At 39.2% G+C, this 15,065-nt stretch overlaps 1 protein-coding gene across 2 annotated transcripts in view; it reads left to right on the top strand.

Moving 5' to 3' along the window:
• FBXO11 (F-box protein 11) overlaps nucleotides 1-15,065 on the top strand; it is a 79,278-nt gene that overhangs the window by 52,943 nt on the left and 11,270 nt on the right. For both annotated transcript variants that reach the window (XM_082049338.1, XM_082049339.1), the window contains exons 10-11: nucleotides 3,999-4,105; nucleotides 4,195-4,332. In XM_082049338.1, the coding sequence (XP_081905464.1) occupies nucleotides 3,999-4,105; nucleotides 4,195-4,332 (245 nt within the window). The remainder of the gene's footprint in view (nucleotides 1-3,998; nucleotides 4,106-4,194; nucleotides 4,333-15,065) is intronic.

Below are 15,065 nucleotides of genomic sequence, written 5' to 3' on the forward strand. Positions count from 1 at the left end.
ACATCACCATCTGTTTTATTGGAGACATATCAGCTAATGTGTGGAAGTGTTAAAAATGAAAAAAAGAGGAACAAAGGGACAGGTAGCTGCTCTCAGTATCTAGACTTCTTTGTTTAATGCTAAATACTGAGACACTGAAGTAAATGAAGAAAATTTGTTCTTGAAGTTTCTATATACCAACATATTACCAATATTGGGGACCGTGGTAACAACTGAGAGGAGTTAGATTAATTTCTTGGACCACATTCAGCTTGGTTATAAAAGCAGTTTGAAGTGCTTCATGGCTTCATATTGAAAGGTGCTTGTAGATAAGCTAGTAAGGTCTTGATGTTTTGGTGAGTAAAAGTTGTTTGTTAAAATTAAGGTTTAACTTTTTTCATTACTACTTTTAATTATGAAAGACTGTTTCTGAGGATTTGGTACTTTTTCCTTTAAATACTCTGGATTTCTGTGGTTTTGCTGCATTGTATTGTTGCTTCTCTTTCTCCAAAGTTAAAATTTCTGGTCGATTTTGGAGGCTGTATGTAGGCTGTACTATCATCACTTATTGATTATTAATTTTTATTGACTTTTTAAATCCTACCAAGCCTTGCTGTAACCTCAGGAAATCCTGAGTGTGTGTAAAAAGGGAAGAAGAGTGGCAGTCTGCCAGAAAAGGCATTTAGTGTTTCCAAGTCAATGACATCTCTGAAATATTGTTCCATAAAGCATTCAAAATCTCTTTCCTAGCACATGCTTGCTACCCTTTCTTTAGAATTCCTAATTGCATTAAAGCATATTTCTATATTATGTCATATGTAAAGTTCTTAATGTATATAATATGTAAAGGTGGGAGCTATGTAAGTGCTAGTGATTTAAGCTGGAAGTCTCCTGCTGCCAATCCAAAGCATCTTTGAAATATTTTAAAATAAAGTTTAAATGGCAAGATCCTGAGTCTGGAGCTTCTATTGCACACATTGTAGAGGAAATCTGTATCAGTCTGCACCTTGATAGATGAAACAGTAAGTGCATTGGAAATGTGCCTTTTTAAAGTATTGCATAAGTGTGTGCAATCATTATATTCTGAGTAAACAAATAAAGCCAAAACCAGTAATACACATGCTTGGTGCTCTAAAATGACCAATTTCACACAATCGATAATGAAGGCCAGTGAAGTGAGTCAGAATAAAGGTTACTTTCATTTAAATATGCAAAATGTGATAGTTATGCTTTTAGAGCATCACACTGGGATCCCAAAAATCCTTAGTGTTACCAGAAGAGGTAGAAGAAAGGGGAGTGAAGGCAGCTATGAAATATAAGAAATGAGAAGCTATTAACAGTTAATATAAATAGAAAACTAGGAATCATAGGAAACTGTGGGAAACTCTCCCCCTTCCCCCACAAAAATACAAGCACCCCAATAAATGCCAGCACCACCCTGCAAGCGAACTTGAAAAACAAGACAAGATATAACATCTGTCTAGAAAAGACAGTGCTTGTGTCTTAACTTGGGGAACAAAAGGAGTTTCAGCAGTGATGCTGATCCATCATAGATATGGAAGAATTTGAATGGCAAAGTGTTGTGTAATTTTTGTTCCATATTTAATGAGAATAGGCAGGAATGATAAATGTGCTCATACCCTAGAGGGAGAATGAAATACGTCCACTCCTGACAGTAACCATGGATGAGGTTAAACAGCTGTAAAAATAGACATTCTAAAATCATGCAGGAGTTTAAAAAGAACTGGCCAAGAAATCTTCTGGGCTCCTATTGTGTATCAACAGTAACTTGAAACCTGTTTGAGATGTTGTATGGCCCTGGGGAGGGGGGCGATGGAGTAAATAGGATGAAGTATGGCAAACAGTACTGGCTATTGATCCTGGGTAGATCAATGAGGTGGTAAATGTGGGGGTTTGGTCGATCAGGAATTTAAAATTTATGATTGAAGCAAATTAGTGTGTATTTACAGAGAGCTAAAATGGTTGCATCACACTGTTAGCATTTTTTATTACTTCCTTTGACTAAAAGAAGGTAGCAGTCCCAATATAAATCTCACACTCTTGAAAAAATATTTGACTTCAGCCTACAGTGCCTTAAAACATTAGAATCTTACAGAATTACCAGAGCACACACAGATGAAAAATAACCTGCAAGCTAATTATAAACAGCTTTTTTTGCGGCTATTTCAGAGGTGGCTTTTTGACTTTAAGCCACTTTATCAATGATTTGCAGAAAAAAAGCAATATGCATATTAATGAAGCCTGTAGATGTGAGGATATTATCAGCAACCAGGAGGATGGGTTGCTCTGCCCTTTTTGGAAGATGGGCTCTCAAATAATATTCACAGTAGTGTGAACAGTTATGAAGTTATACACACAACTCACTTTGGTTCCTAGTTTATGTGATAAACCTATCTCCTGGGAGGCTGGATTTCTAGGAAGACTTAGTCACTATGGGTAAACATCTAAACATGAGGCCTTGTGTAGTTGAGTGGCCAAAAGAACTAATGCGATCCTTAGTTATCCTTGTGGGAATATTGAGCAGAAGTAGAGAGGCTGTATTACACCTCTGCTTCCTCCTGCTCCAGAATAAAGTACTTTTTCCTCGTGTCCATAGCAACATGTTGAAAATATAGAAACAGTTCAATTAGAAGTCATAAAAGATAAAGCAAAAAAATTCAGTTGTAATGGAAAAACATACTGGCTGCAACTTGTTACTTTATCAAAAGGAGACTGAAGGAGTAAATTGCTTGCACTGAATGCGTGCATGTGTTGGGTATGGCATACGCTGGTATAAAGAGAACCAGTAGCTGGGTGCTAAAGCTGGAGACATTCAGATGAGAAATTAAAGTGTAAATTAACAGAGTGACAACTCTGTAACCAGCTAACAAGCTGTATGGTGGTTTCTCACTTGTTGGAAATATTCAAATTAAAATTAAATGTGTTTCTAAAAGATATGTGCTGAAGTTCCTGCTACTAGAATTGAAGCAAGAATTAATTCAGGGAATTATTATAGCCTGTATTATTAATAAGGTCAGACTAGACAATTAAAATAATTTCTTTAGGATTAAAAAAATAAAAGCTCTGTAAATGAGTCTATGAATTATTGAAGTATAGTCTTTGTGGTATTACGCTAGAAGGTAATATGAAAGCTTACTGACAGAGCGTGTGCTGGCTTGCTCATGTAGTGACGTTTGATTGCGGCGAGGGTGTGCGTTACAAAGGGCAGATAACCTGAGGTGAGGTCTCACCCTCTGAAATCACTGTGGATCTGTCATTGGTTTGTGGTGACCACAGAATCTCACATTTTTGTTCCTTGTGGAGTTCAGGGAATGGAGCTGGTCTGTTGAGGTCCTGAGCAGTTTGAGTCCCAGCTGCCTGAATAGTGTTTGTGTTTTGGGGCAATGGTGTGGGAGCTGAAATCATCCAAGGAGCCGGAGCACAGAGCTTTGTAATGCGGTTGGAAGCAGACCTGTTTGTTTCTGATGTGGAGTTCTGTACTCGAGATTGTGCTGCTGGTTTCCTGCTCATCTTTAGTTAGTGTGTCTTTGTCTGCCGTGAAGTTACGATTTGTTTGGACTCTTCAAAGTACTGGGTTATGAAAGTTTAAAGGGAAGTAAAATAAGGCAATAATTAGCATAGAATTTTTTTATATTTCTGTTGTTTTTTGTCTGTTGTGGACAGTCAGTATGCAGTGGACCTAACATAGGAAAGTAAATGAGTGAAAGCTATCATAAGCGTGAATTATTATATAAACTATTGTCTATTCTGGCAATCACATGCAGCTGCATAACCTTGGCAGAGTGATTAATTCTTTATTTATTTATTTATTTATTTTAAAATCTGCAAAATGATGGCATTAGTCTTTTTCTGCCTGTGGCTTGCAATGGGTTGGCACCGTGAGCTCTGAATCTTTTTTAAATATCAGTTCACGGTAACTTTTCCTGCAAGAGCACTGCCAGACTATTTATAAATACGCGATGCTTTGAAGCTATGGTAACTGTACTGTTTTCTTCCAGTTGGCTCTGCAGTATGTGTTAGTGGCCAGGGAGCTTGTCCTACTATTAAACACTGTAACATCAGCGACTGTGAAAACGTTGGACTTTATATTACAGACCATGCACAGGTATTTTTTTTTTATTATCAATTTCTTTCCTTTGATAAAAATGTTTACTGCTCTTGAATCCCATCTTAATTTACATTTTTATTTCCCAGGGAATATATGAGGACAACGAGATCTCCAATAATGCATTAGCAGGGATTTGGGTTAAAAACCATGGAAATCCCATTATCAGACGGAATCACATTCACCATGGACGTGATGTTGGCGTTTTCACTTTTGACCATGGCATGGTAATGTATATGTTTTCTTTTGAAGAAAGAAATACAGGTGTTGCATAGTTAAAGCTTTCAAATTTTGCCCGTTGTTGAAGAAATGTTTAAAAAAATACATGTTTTTACACGTGAACAGATGTTTTAAAATATGCCTACTATTCTTCTCTTGCCCTTCAGTGGGCAACTTCACTTTAAAGACAATTTTAGCTAAAAGAGGTTTAAGCAAGCTTTTTGCAGTTGATTGGCAGCCTGTTACATTGAATTATGTTGCAGTGACAAAATACATCTTGAAATAGGATGTAAATGGTAGGCTTACGTTTACACTATCACTTCATTCTTATTCATTTGAAACAGAACAAAAAATAAGGTGCTAGAAGATTTAAGAATTAAATAAAATGCTCTGTGAAGATTTAATCAGTCTTATTTTAGTGTTAAATATCTGAAACAGGGTATGTCCATCTTCTCTGGGAAGAGGACTTTCCTAGCCTGCAGTTGTGTAATTTTAACACAGAATTTCAGTGTAGAATTTAGGCCTTCTTTGACAAAACTGTTTGCTTCTGTGGCATGAAGGTGATAACTTCATGTGAAGTAGTGAGTAATAAGCATGCATAGTCCTTGAAGTAAACAGGGTGGATTTTTGCCACTGAAATAAAAAAAATATTATTTGGTTATTTATTTTAGCAAAATATTCTGCATGTCTTCCAAGAAGTGCCGCATCACTGTGTTTCCTGCTTGAGTGGCAAAGTCCCAATTCCCCTCACCCAGCTGGCAAAATGAAGAGTTTTCTTCTAGTCAATCTTAAAATTACACACACCAAAAAAGTATAAAATGTGATCTGAGTATGGTTAACTAAATGTCAAACGAAGGGGTGCTGAAGTTAATACTGCTTACTGTCAGATCAAGTGTGATGTTCAAAATCAAAGTGATTTCCGATTCCTTCTTGCCTTCACAGGGTATCACAGAACTTGATCATCTTGGCATAAGTGTTGGATACTGCAGGGCATGCATTGCCTATAACTTTGGTGACATGGAATAACAAACTATGTAGTCAGTTGCTTTGGGGGTTGCATTTTTAAAGGTGCTGTAGGTAACAGGAACCTCTTGTCTGGTGCTGTGCTGCTGCTGTAATGCAAACCTGGCTGGAATGGGATTGATTTCAGAAGGCTGCTGAAGAATGAGGTCAGCCAGCCTGGTGCACACGTCATGTACTGTGGATACCAGTGCATATTCCTCTCCATACATTTTTGTTCTAGCCTTACTGCCTGACACACCTCTGGCCTGGCTATGGCTAAAGATGTGCTAGGGCTGTTCTTTGGTAAGAAGACCATAATTAGACCTGATGTGTTTTATCCACACATGCTTTTTGTAAGTAGGTGTCTTTTATCACCTAAGTAGCAGTTTTGCTGGTAGATCTTATTTAGTCTTTGAGAAAGATAAATAATGCTTGCAAAAATACTTTTAAAAAGGCAGGCATTAAATACTAAGGGCTTTGACTAGCTGAGACAGATAAATAAGTCCCAAGTCCCGCTTTTGCAGACACAGCTTGGGTGTAGACTGGACCTCTGTTTTCTCATTTCATTTGTCTCACGTTATCTTCTGACCTTCGGATCCACTGTTTCTTCCCATATCCCTCATGTATTTTGTCTTGCTGTCACTGCCACCATCCCAGATTTAGCATGTTCAGCGATCTAGCTACAGTAGAAATCAATTTAAGTTACTCATTCAGTGCTTGCTACAAGGAACCTATAGTCCAACATTTTAAATGTTTATTAATTCAGACACTAAATTGCTTTATCTTTCCTACTGAAGTTCTACATGAGGATTTTCTACACTGTGTGTGATGTGTTTGGGGTACTGTTGGCTGGGTCTCAGATGCCTGAATAAAATAATAATGTCTCATAAGAAGACATTTCCTTGGGGAAATAAATTTCCATAATTTTGATGAACGATTGATGCAATTATAGCTAATGTATAATGTAGCAAGCTTTCAGGAAAAAAGAAATCCATGTTCTGTCATGGGCAAGAGGAAGAAGAGAAGCAGGTAGTTTTGAAGATCTGTATTTCGATCCCCGAATGAGTGTTTTTAGGCTCACTGAATTCTGGATTTTGTTTCCCTTTTGCTCAGGTGCCTTCTGTCCCTTTCTAGTTCTTGTTCTGATGCTTTAGTTCTAAACTAGATGGTGAGTGTTGGTAGCCTGGAACCAGCATTACCAGAACATCCACTGTGGACAGAAACAAGTGAGGCCTTTCTCCTTCCCAGCCCAGGTGCGGGGAGCTGTGGGGTCAGGCAGCAGCGCAGCGCTGGTTGCAGCTGTTGCATGTGCAGTTGGTCTCAGTGGGTGCTAAACAGGTCGTGGAGTGCTGTGATTTTTTTGCTGCTGGCACAAAATCTTCTTGCCATTGGGAAGTCAAACATGGTGGCCTTCTGATCTCTTAGGTGCCTCTTCTCTGCTCTTAGTTACATCCTGAGGAGCATATTTGTTCTGGGTTGGCCAAGATTATACCAGCCCTTCCAGCATTTTTCTGACAAATTTTCTTATGTCATTTTTTATTCTCTAGAGATGTAGTTGTTTGCCCGTTTTGCAAAGAATGGTGACAAACTTTAAAATGTTATGTCTTTGTTTCATATTATCTGTTTAGACACTGCCACTGCCTCATTTAAGCTGTATTAACATATTGTGTAAACACTCCTAATCTTCTTCAGTGGATATGTATATCCATGCATCCCTCCAAGACTTAAACAGGCTCAGAAACATGTAATGAAGTGATTTCAGCTGGAGAAAAGCTGGTAAAGGAGAAGTGCTTTAATAACTCCTGGAGAAGAGATGTCTGTTTGTGGGCTTGAGGGTTAGTTGGAAATCATGGCTAAGAGCTGCTTCTTGTTTAGGTACTGGAGTATAAATATTAAATATGAGTGTTGAAATACTAGCAAAAAAAACCCCAGACTCTGAATTCTTTATATACTTGATATATTTCAAATGAATTTGATCTGTTTTCTTACTGGTGGAATGCCTGTTCCAATGCTCTGACCAGTGTGATATTACAAACAAAATGAAAGAGAAACAATTTTTTATTTTCTGTTTAAAGGAAACTCTAGCACATTAAAGAGAACATGTGAATAATATTAATCTCAGCTGCAAATATTATTAAGATGTTTCTTAGTCATAAACTCCTTTGAAAGACTTTTCCCCTTCCATCTGAAAGTCTGCTTTTGGCAGCATTCTCTGTTGTGTATTATGCCAGTAATAGAGTTGATGAAATGACCACATTGGCAATATTCACATACTCTTCCAGTGACACAAATCGTACATACCTAAACAAATTAATGTATTTTCTTTGTTCACTTCTCTCATTTCCCTTCTGTTGTTTTTGGGGGTGTGTTGCCTGGTTGGTTGGGTTGTTTTTTTTTTTTCCATTGCTTATGACTGTGAAGTGGGATAAGTACATTCCAGTGCTGAATTCCAACCCTACACGTTCTTTTCCCGTGGGCTTCTGTGCTGGCTCTGAAAGGTTCAAGAGTACTTTGTTTTTCAGTTTCATGCTCTCAGAATGTTCTTTGTGTTTTGATACTTGTAGAAACTTAACCTCTTACTTCTGAACTGGTGATATTCTGACATTTACCATAGTGTTTGTGCCAAATGTTTGACAAGCAGGCATTAAAAATGCAGTGTGGCATTGGCAGCCCTCATGCCTTATGCTGACCGCTGTCGTCGCTTGCCTGAGATGAGTTATCAAACATTTGCCATAAATTGTTTTTAGTAGTTGTATGCAAACCACAGTTCTGATTTACTGTAAGAATAAGCATAATTTTACAGTTTAAAGCTGAGATGTAGCGATAAGTCTTCATTTTCCTTGCTCCCAAATGAGAAATGTAGCACAATTGCTTATTTTTTCTTTTTGATGAAAGAAGATTATAGTAGCATGTGTCTCGAATGATGGTGGCTGGTTGGCAGCTCAGTCTTTTGAATAGTACAAATCAGATAATTTTCAAGAAGTGTGTATATACAGTCCAAAAAATAGAAATGAAGCTTATTCCAGGTTTTATACAGACAACGTAAAAACCTCAGTTGGCCTTTTGCTGCAATAGCAATTTTTTCCTTTGTGCTAAAAAGTGTTTTGCATCTTGAGTGTTGTTTTCTTTATGTTGCATTTTGATTCTTATAAAATCCAAGAACTCTCAAATAAAGACAATTCCAGGCTTTGGTAGGCAAATTTTTATACACATATTTTTTTTTTTATGCTGTCAGGCACACTTCTTATTTAATTAAGTCAGTACAGAGGCAGATACTCTTTAGCAGTTCATTTCTTTATATCTTGGTCTCCTCTTGCCTTGCTGGGAATTTTTAAAGCTTGCACAATTCTTGCGCACGCGCTCTCTCTCTATATATATGTATTTTTCTTTTTTAAATACGTGTATTGTTCAAGAAATACGTGAAATACCTCTCTGTTTCTGTAATGGTGTGATCTTTGAGACCGAGAAGGGAAAGAAGCCCTTTTAGAAATACATGGAAGAAAAATTCCTCTGAGAAGAGAAGCAGTGAACAAGATCCCATCAGTTACAAATTTTAACCCTAATCTGTTTCTAAGCAGTATTTGTTATTTGTTAGACTAGATAACTAGATAAAATGAAGAAAGAAAAAAAAACCCCCTGAATTAGTCTTGATGTCTTAAGAAGTCCTCTGAGCTTGTCCAGCTGTGCAGGAACCCTTCTTTGTCGTGGCATTAGTTTTTTCTGTACACGAAGTAGCGTGTGGAAACACCAACACTACCATTGCTGTGGTGCTTGTTCACATTTACTGTCTCTGTTCAGATCTCAACAGGCTGTAGCGTGTGTTCTTGCCCACACTTACTGTAACTGTCACCTTGTGCCCACAGCTAATGTTTTGCCTGGTAGTTCAGATACTTTTGGTGTATAGAGCTGCTTCTTAGTATTTGTGTCCAGTTCTGGGCCCCTCATTTCCAGAAGGACAGGGAACTGCTGGAGAGAGTCCAGCGCAGGGCAACAAAGATGATGGAGTGGAGCATCTCCCTTATGAGGAAAGGCTGAGGGAGCTGGGGCTCTTTAGCTTGGAGGAGACTGAGGGGTGACCTCATTAATGTTTATAAATATGTAAAGGGTGAGTGTCAGGAGGATGGTGCCAGGCTCTTCTCGGTGACAACCAATGACAGGACAAGGGGCAATGGGTTCAAACTAAAACACAGGAGGTTCCACTTAAATTTGAGAAGAAACTTCTTCTCAGTGAGGGTGCCAGAGCACTGGAACAGGCTGCCCAGGGGGGTTGTGGAGTCTCCTTCTCTGGAGACATTTGAAACCCGCCTGGACACCTTCCTGTGTAACCTCATCTGGGTGTTCCTGCTCCAGTGGGGGATTGGACTGGATGATCTTTTGAGGTCCCTTCTAATCCCTGACATTCTGTGATTCAGGATTTTTCACGCAGAAGGCTACTGCGAGGATATTTAGAGTCTCCTTAGTATTTTTGTGTAAGATTGTAGTATTTTTTCCATGCACATCGCTTATTCCTACTTCCTCCTTACTCACAGTGACCTCTTTTTCTTACTAAGTAGTCCTGGCACTCTCAGATGCTGCATCTTCCAGGTTCTTCTTCTAGTTGATGAATTACGGCCAGAAACCATCAAAAAACACAAGTAAAATACCCAGCACACTTGAAAATCCTTCTTAGAAGGAGGTGGAGGCAATATAACACAATCCCTCTGTGCAGAGGTGGAATATTTGAAACTTCCTGACCTTAATAGTTGCCTGACAGAGTCTTCATGAAGGATCTGGTCTTGAGCTGCCTGACAGATGTACAGAGCTTGAGAGTTGCAGGTTGTCTGTGCTGTTAGACACAAGTGTTAGGAACAGGCTGTTTCTGCTGGTGTTACTGGTTATACCTGGAGGAGGCAGTAGCCTTTGGGTTTACAAACACTGGGCCTGATGGATAATAGACGATTTAAATCTATTCTTAGAAACACAGTTTCGTTGTTATTTCCTTGTTAACAAAATGTTAACAAAATGTTAACAAAAGAAAATGTTGTCTGAACCCGTATGTGATTTGCTGGATCCATAAGTTCATCACTAAAAAAAAAAAAAATCACATAGTTGAAAGGAACAACCATGCCTTTTGAAGGGGAGCAGCTGTGGTGACTGGAGAATATACCAAGGATTGTCTGGGAGTATCTTAGAGACAGATAAATTCAGACCTTCTCCCTTTGGGGGTGAATTTAGGCCAAAGAATTTGTTGGTTTCAACAGAGAACGGTGTAGGAAATAGGCAGTCTTGGAAATGCTCAGGACTGTGGAAGAGCACATCTTTCTGACAAACAGCAGTTCTCTTGGTTTAACTGAATTCAGTTTAATAATTACAGCGTCTCAACCAAGTGCAGAAATAGACTGGGTTTAACTGCATCAGCTCAAAGTCAGCAGTTCAGCTTAAGCTGTCTCTGCTTGAGGTGGACTGGACTTTTTAATGCAGTTTCTCTTTATGAATATTGAATATTATAGGATCTTACCTAGCAGATGGCCTTGACTTTCTGACCCAGCAGTCAGCCTTATAAAGGAATCCGAGATGCAGAGTATTTGTTTTTCTCCTCCTCCTTTTGAGGAGCACTTTCTTCACAGAAGCTTACAACAAATTCTCAGTTTCTTCTGAATCAGTGGGCCTACTTTTTTCAAGAAGGTAGAAGAGCAGTCATTTTGAAGGCTTCGTTTTCTGCTTTCTGAAGAAATAACACTTGTACGCTGCCATCAAGTGATGTTATGGGATTCTAGGACACAGTGGGCAGAGTACAATTAATCTGCAAGTACCTCTTCTGTTCCTCTCTGAAGTTGCATATCGTGTATATACACTGGAACAGCAAGCAGAAGTGAAGGACACTTCTCTTTCACTTCATTTCCAAGCAAGTTTTAAAGTTGGACGGTATATAGTATTGTTTTCAAGAATTAAAAGTATTTGTGCCAGAATTTCCTTACTACTGAATAACGGTGCTTGCTGAAGCTCACAAAGATACTGCTGACCACATGATAAAGGCTCTGCTGGTTTGCAGCTTCTACATGGCATCTGAAAGGGCTGCGATGAAGTGCATCTGAAATACTTCTTTTCCTTTGCCATGTTTCTGTAGTTGTAATGTGTGAAGATACCAGACCATGTATAATAGTATTTTAATTTAAATTATGTATTCCTTGAAGAGGATTAAGCTTTACTTTGTACCAAATTGTCATCTTACATAAGTTTCTCTTATGGCTTCATTTTAAGTGAAGATGAGGAAAAAAGTGTTTCCTTTTAGGATAAGAAGTCCTGGAGACTGCCTGTTGGCATGAAGGTGTATTTCTGAGGAGATCTCCTTTACATTCCCCTGTCTGTTGGTGTGTAGCTTCTTTGAGATCTCTGAAAACATCTTGGCTTACTCTGAAGGCTAATCCAAAATCCTTGAAATATGTTCTGAGTATTTACAATAGTAGTCTTCCATTTGACTCTTCTGTTTTTCACCCAAAGGGGGCTGGGGAGCCAGGCTGTGTGCACTGATCACTTTTCTGGAGAATGTTTAATCAATGCAGTGCTTTTCCTGGCTGCAATCCTCCAAGTAGGGAGAAGTGTGTGCTGTCTTGATTTCCTTATTGAACTGTCGATATTTTTTTTGCACTTTTGTAATCAAAGTGTTTTAAGTCCCTTAGCAATTCACAGCACATAAGTAACACAACAGTGAAACAGAGTGCTTTCTACCTAGCTTGGCAATAGCTTGAGTAATTTCCATGCAGTAGGTAGTAGAAACTCCAGGACTGAAGTCCTCCTGGTAGTAGGTCTTGTGTTACACTGAGCAGTAGGAGGAGTTGTGCTTTCTGCAAGTAAAGCAAGTCTCATGATTAGCGAGACTAAGTAACTACCGTAGGTGGCTTCAGAAAAAACAGCGTTTGGAGGAGGTGCCTTTGAGGGTGACAAAGATGAGTGAAAGTTTAGGCCCTTTCCTTTTGCGCCAAATGTTTTAGCTGTATAAATGTATCAGGTCATTAAACACTCTTACACATGACAAGCACAGATGCTGCTAAAACTATAGCTGCAATCATATAGATTGTTCACGCTATAGATGGCTTTGCAGAGTGCAGAGAGAGATCCAGGTGAAAAGAAAGAACCAAGATTGGTTCACATTATCTTTCAACGGTGCATTCGTGGACATAAGGGACAGCGCAATTTTGGTGGCTTGTCAGCAGCAGAGTCCTTCTCTCAGCATCATGTGCTCTGTTTTCAGTTTTCCCTTCTGCAGCTGGAGACAGTTTGGGTTAGAGCTTTCCAGAGCCTTGCATTCAAGCTTTCTACAAAGTAACAAACATCACTTGGTGATTGTCTTCCATCTCCAATAAGAGATGCGTCCTTTCAGTTGTTTGGTTTCTGTTCTTCTAGTTGGACAAAATGGGCATGTAATGCCATTAAAGTTCACCTCAAAGCATTAGGTTGAATTTTAGTATCAAAGCATTCTAAAACTCTGTCAGAAAAACGCTCTGCAAGAACTGATGCAATTTCTTTGCATGGCCCTTGAATGAACTGGATCAGATAAATCACTGGGCAGAAAACAACCCTTTTGTCAGATGAATTTTCAGGTGGATCCGTTCTTCGTGCTGCTACCCAAGTGCTTGTTGGCATAACAGAAGGAGCATGCCTGGGATGGGTTTGCTGGTTGGTTTGTTTGTTTTCCTCCATAGCTATGCTATTTATAAAGCATTTGTTTAAATACTGTTTTATTGTAGGTCTGCTATTACTATTGCAGTGCCTAAATGGAAGTGTACCTCATTTTAAAAAAAGGGGAGGGGGTGGAAAAAAGTTTGCCACTTGGCTGCTCAGACCAGTCCAGCCCTGGAAAAGTTACTTGTCTCCCACATCTTTATGTCAATATGTATTTATTTTGACTAGTTATTCCCAAGAAATTTAGAACACTTCTTCCTAAATAAATAATATTCTTACCAAATATATGTGATTCTGTATCTGAAAGTAGCTAGTCTTCTCCATAGCACTGTCCTTTTTCTATTGGACCTGTGGGCTTTATGGCATTTGAAAGGGGTCTGATCCTTAGGAGCTGCTGAGGAAACCTGATATTCAGTCCTCTTTGAGGTGCTATATCCAGAGTTACCTTTTTTTGTTTTTAATTCCATGGGTAGTAATAAATAGTGATGCAAACACAGTGTCTTTGAAAATATTTTACTTGATGTTGCTTTTTCCATGCGAGACACAGAACCTGACACACCAATGTGATGTTCACAGATCGCTTTATTGTCGGACCGGGCTGGCTTTATAGCAAAGCTGCCCTGTCCACGCGCCTTGTAACAATGTGATTGGTTGTAACTCGTGCTATACAATAACGTGATAGGCTGCGTGTACTGTCCACGCGCTCTGCACGCGTGTGTCCGGCGATTGCTCACTCATTGTTACCTTCTAATGGTGCTCCTTTAGTTTCTGTTGCCTCTGGGTTCACCTCTCGGCCAGGCTGGGGACAACCCCATCCCCCCAACCCAACATCTTCTGTTATTTTCTTGTTCTGCAAATCTTTTATCTTTTTAACTTTTAAGTTCAAACAACATATACAATCAGACTCTTAATAACTGTGACCATGGCCAAGAACAAAAAATTGCTGCTCTGTTTTACAAAGTGGTATTCTCAACATTGGCTACATCCATTGCTAAAAGTGATAACACCTCTGAGGTTAAGGGTTGTCATCATTGCAGTCTGTTTCTTCTCTGTTAGCTAGCCAAGGTCTCACCCACTTTGCTGGAATCCACAAATTTTTGTGGTTACCTGTAGAAACACAAGCATATCCCCTTCCCCAGGTTCTTAGTGACATAGGACCTTCCCATTGTTGTGTTGTCGGATTAAACACACTAACCTTAGGCACGTTTTCGGAAAAATCTTTGACATTTTTGATATGGTGCATAACAACCGGTTCCATTTCAGTTTCACTTTTAGGATTAAGCCAGTTCAGCAGATACAATGCCTTCATCAATACCTGTTCTGGGCTCACACCAATTCCCCCTTGTTTTTTCAAAACAGACAAAAGATTTTTCAATGTGCGGTGTGCACGCTCAATAATTGCCTGACCAGTAGAATTATAAGGGACTCCAAACAGGTGTTGTACCTTCCACTGGACAAGGAAGGTTGCGAGTCTGTCAGAGCGGTATGCAGGACCATTATCTGTTTTGATTTGTGTAGGGACACCCATGACAGCAAAAGCTTGTAATAAATGATGTTTTACCGCTTTTGCATTTGCTGAGGTCAAAGCTGTAGCCCACAGCAGTCCTGAACAGGTATCTATGGACACATGAATGTACTTTTGTCGGCCAAATGGTGCAAATTCAGTAATACCAGTTTGCCATAACTGACCTGGCTGCAAGCCCCGAGGATTTACTCCCTTTTGTTGGAGAGGCACTATGCGGGCACAGTCAGGACAAGCTGCAATAATGGCTCGAGCTTGTTCCTTGGTAAGTGCAAACTGTTTTTGGAGTGATGCTGAGGATTGATGAAAGAATTTGTGAGCTTGTCTGGCTTGTTAAAAAGCAGATATATCTGTTACTGCCACAAGTTTGTCTATAATGTTGCTTCCCTCAACCAGACCACCTGGTATGTTAGTATGGCTTTTTATATGCATTATAAATATTGGTGCTGTCCTATAATCTAACACATTCCACAAATCTAACAATGCTTTAAACAACAAGGAATTGGAAACTCGCTGCAAAAGAGCTCTATGTATTCTTTGTACAACTCCCACAAC

This window comes from Streptopelia decaocto (genome assembly GCF_964273445.1).
Source record: "Streptopelia decaocto genome assembly, chromosome: 3".
Lineage (NCBI taxonomy): Eukaryota > Metazoa > Chordata > Aves > Columbiformes > Columbidae > Streptopelia > Streptopelia decaocto.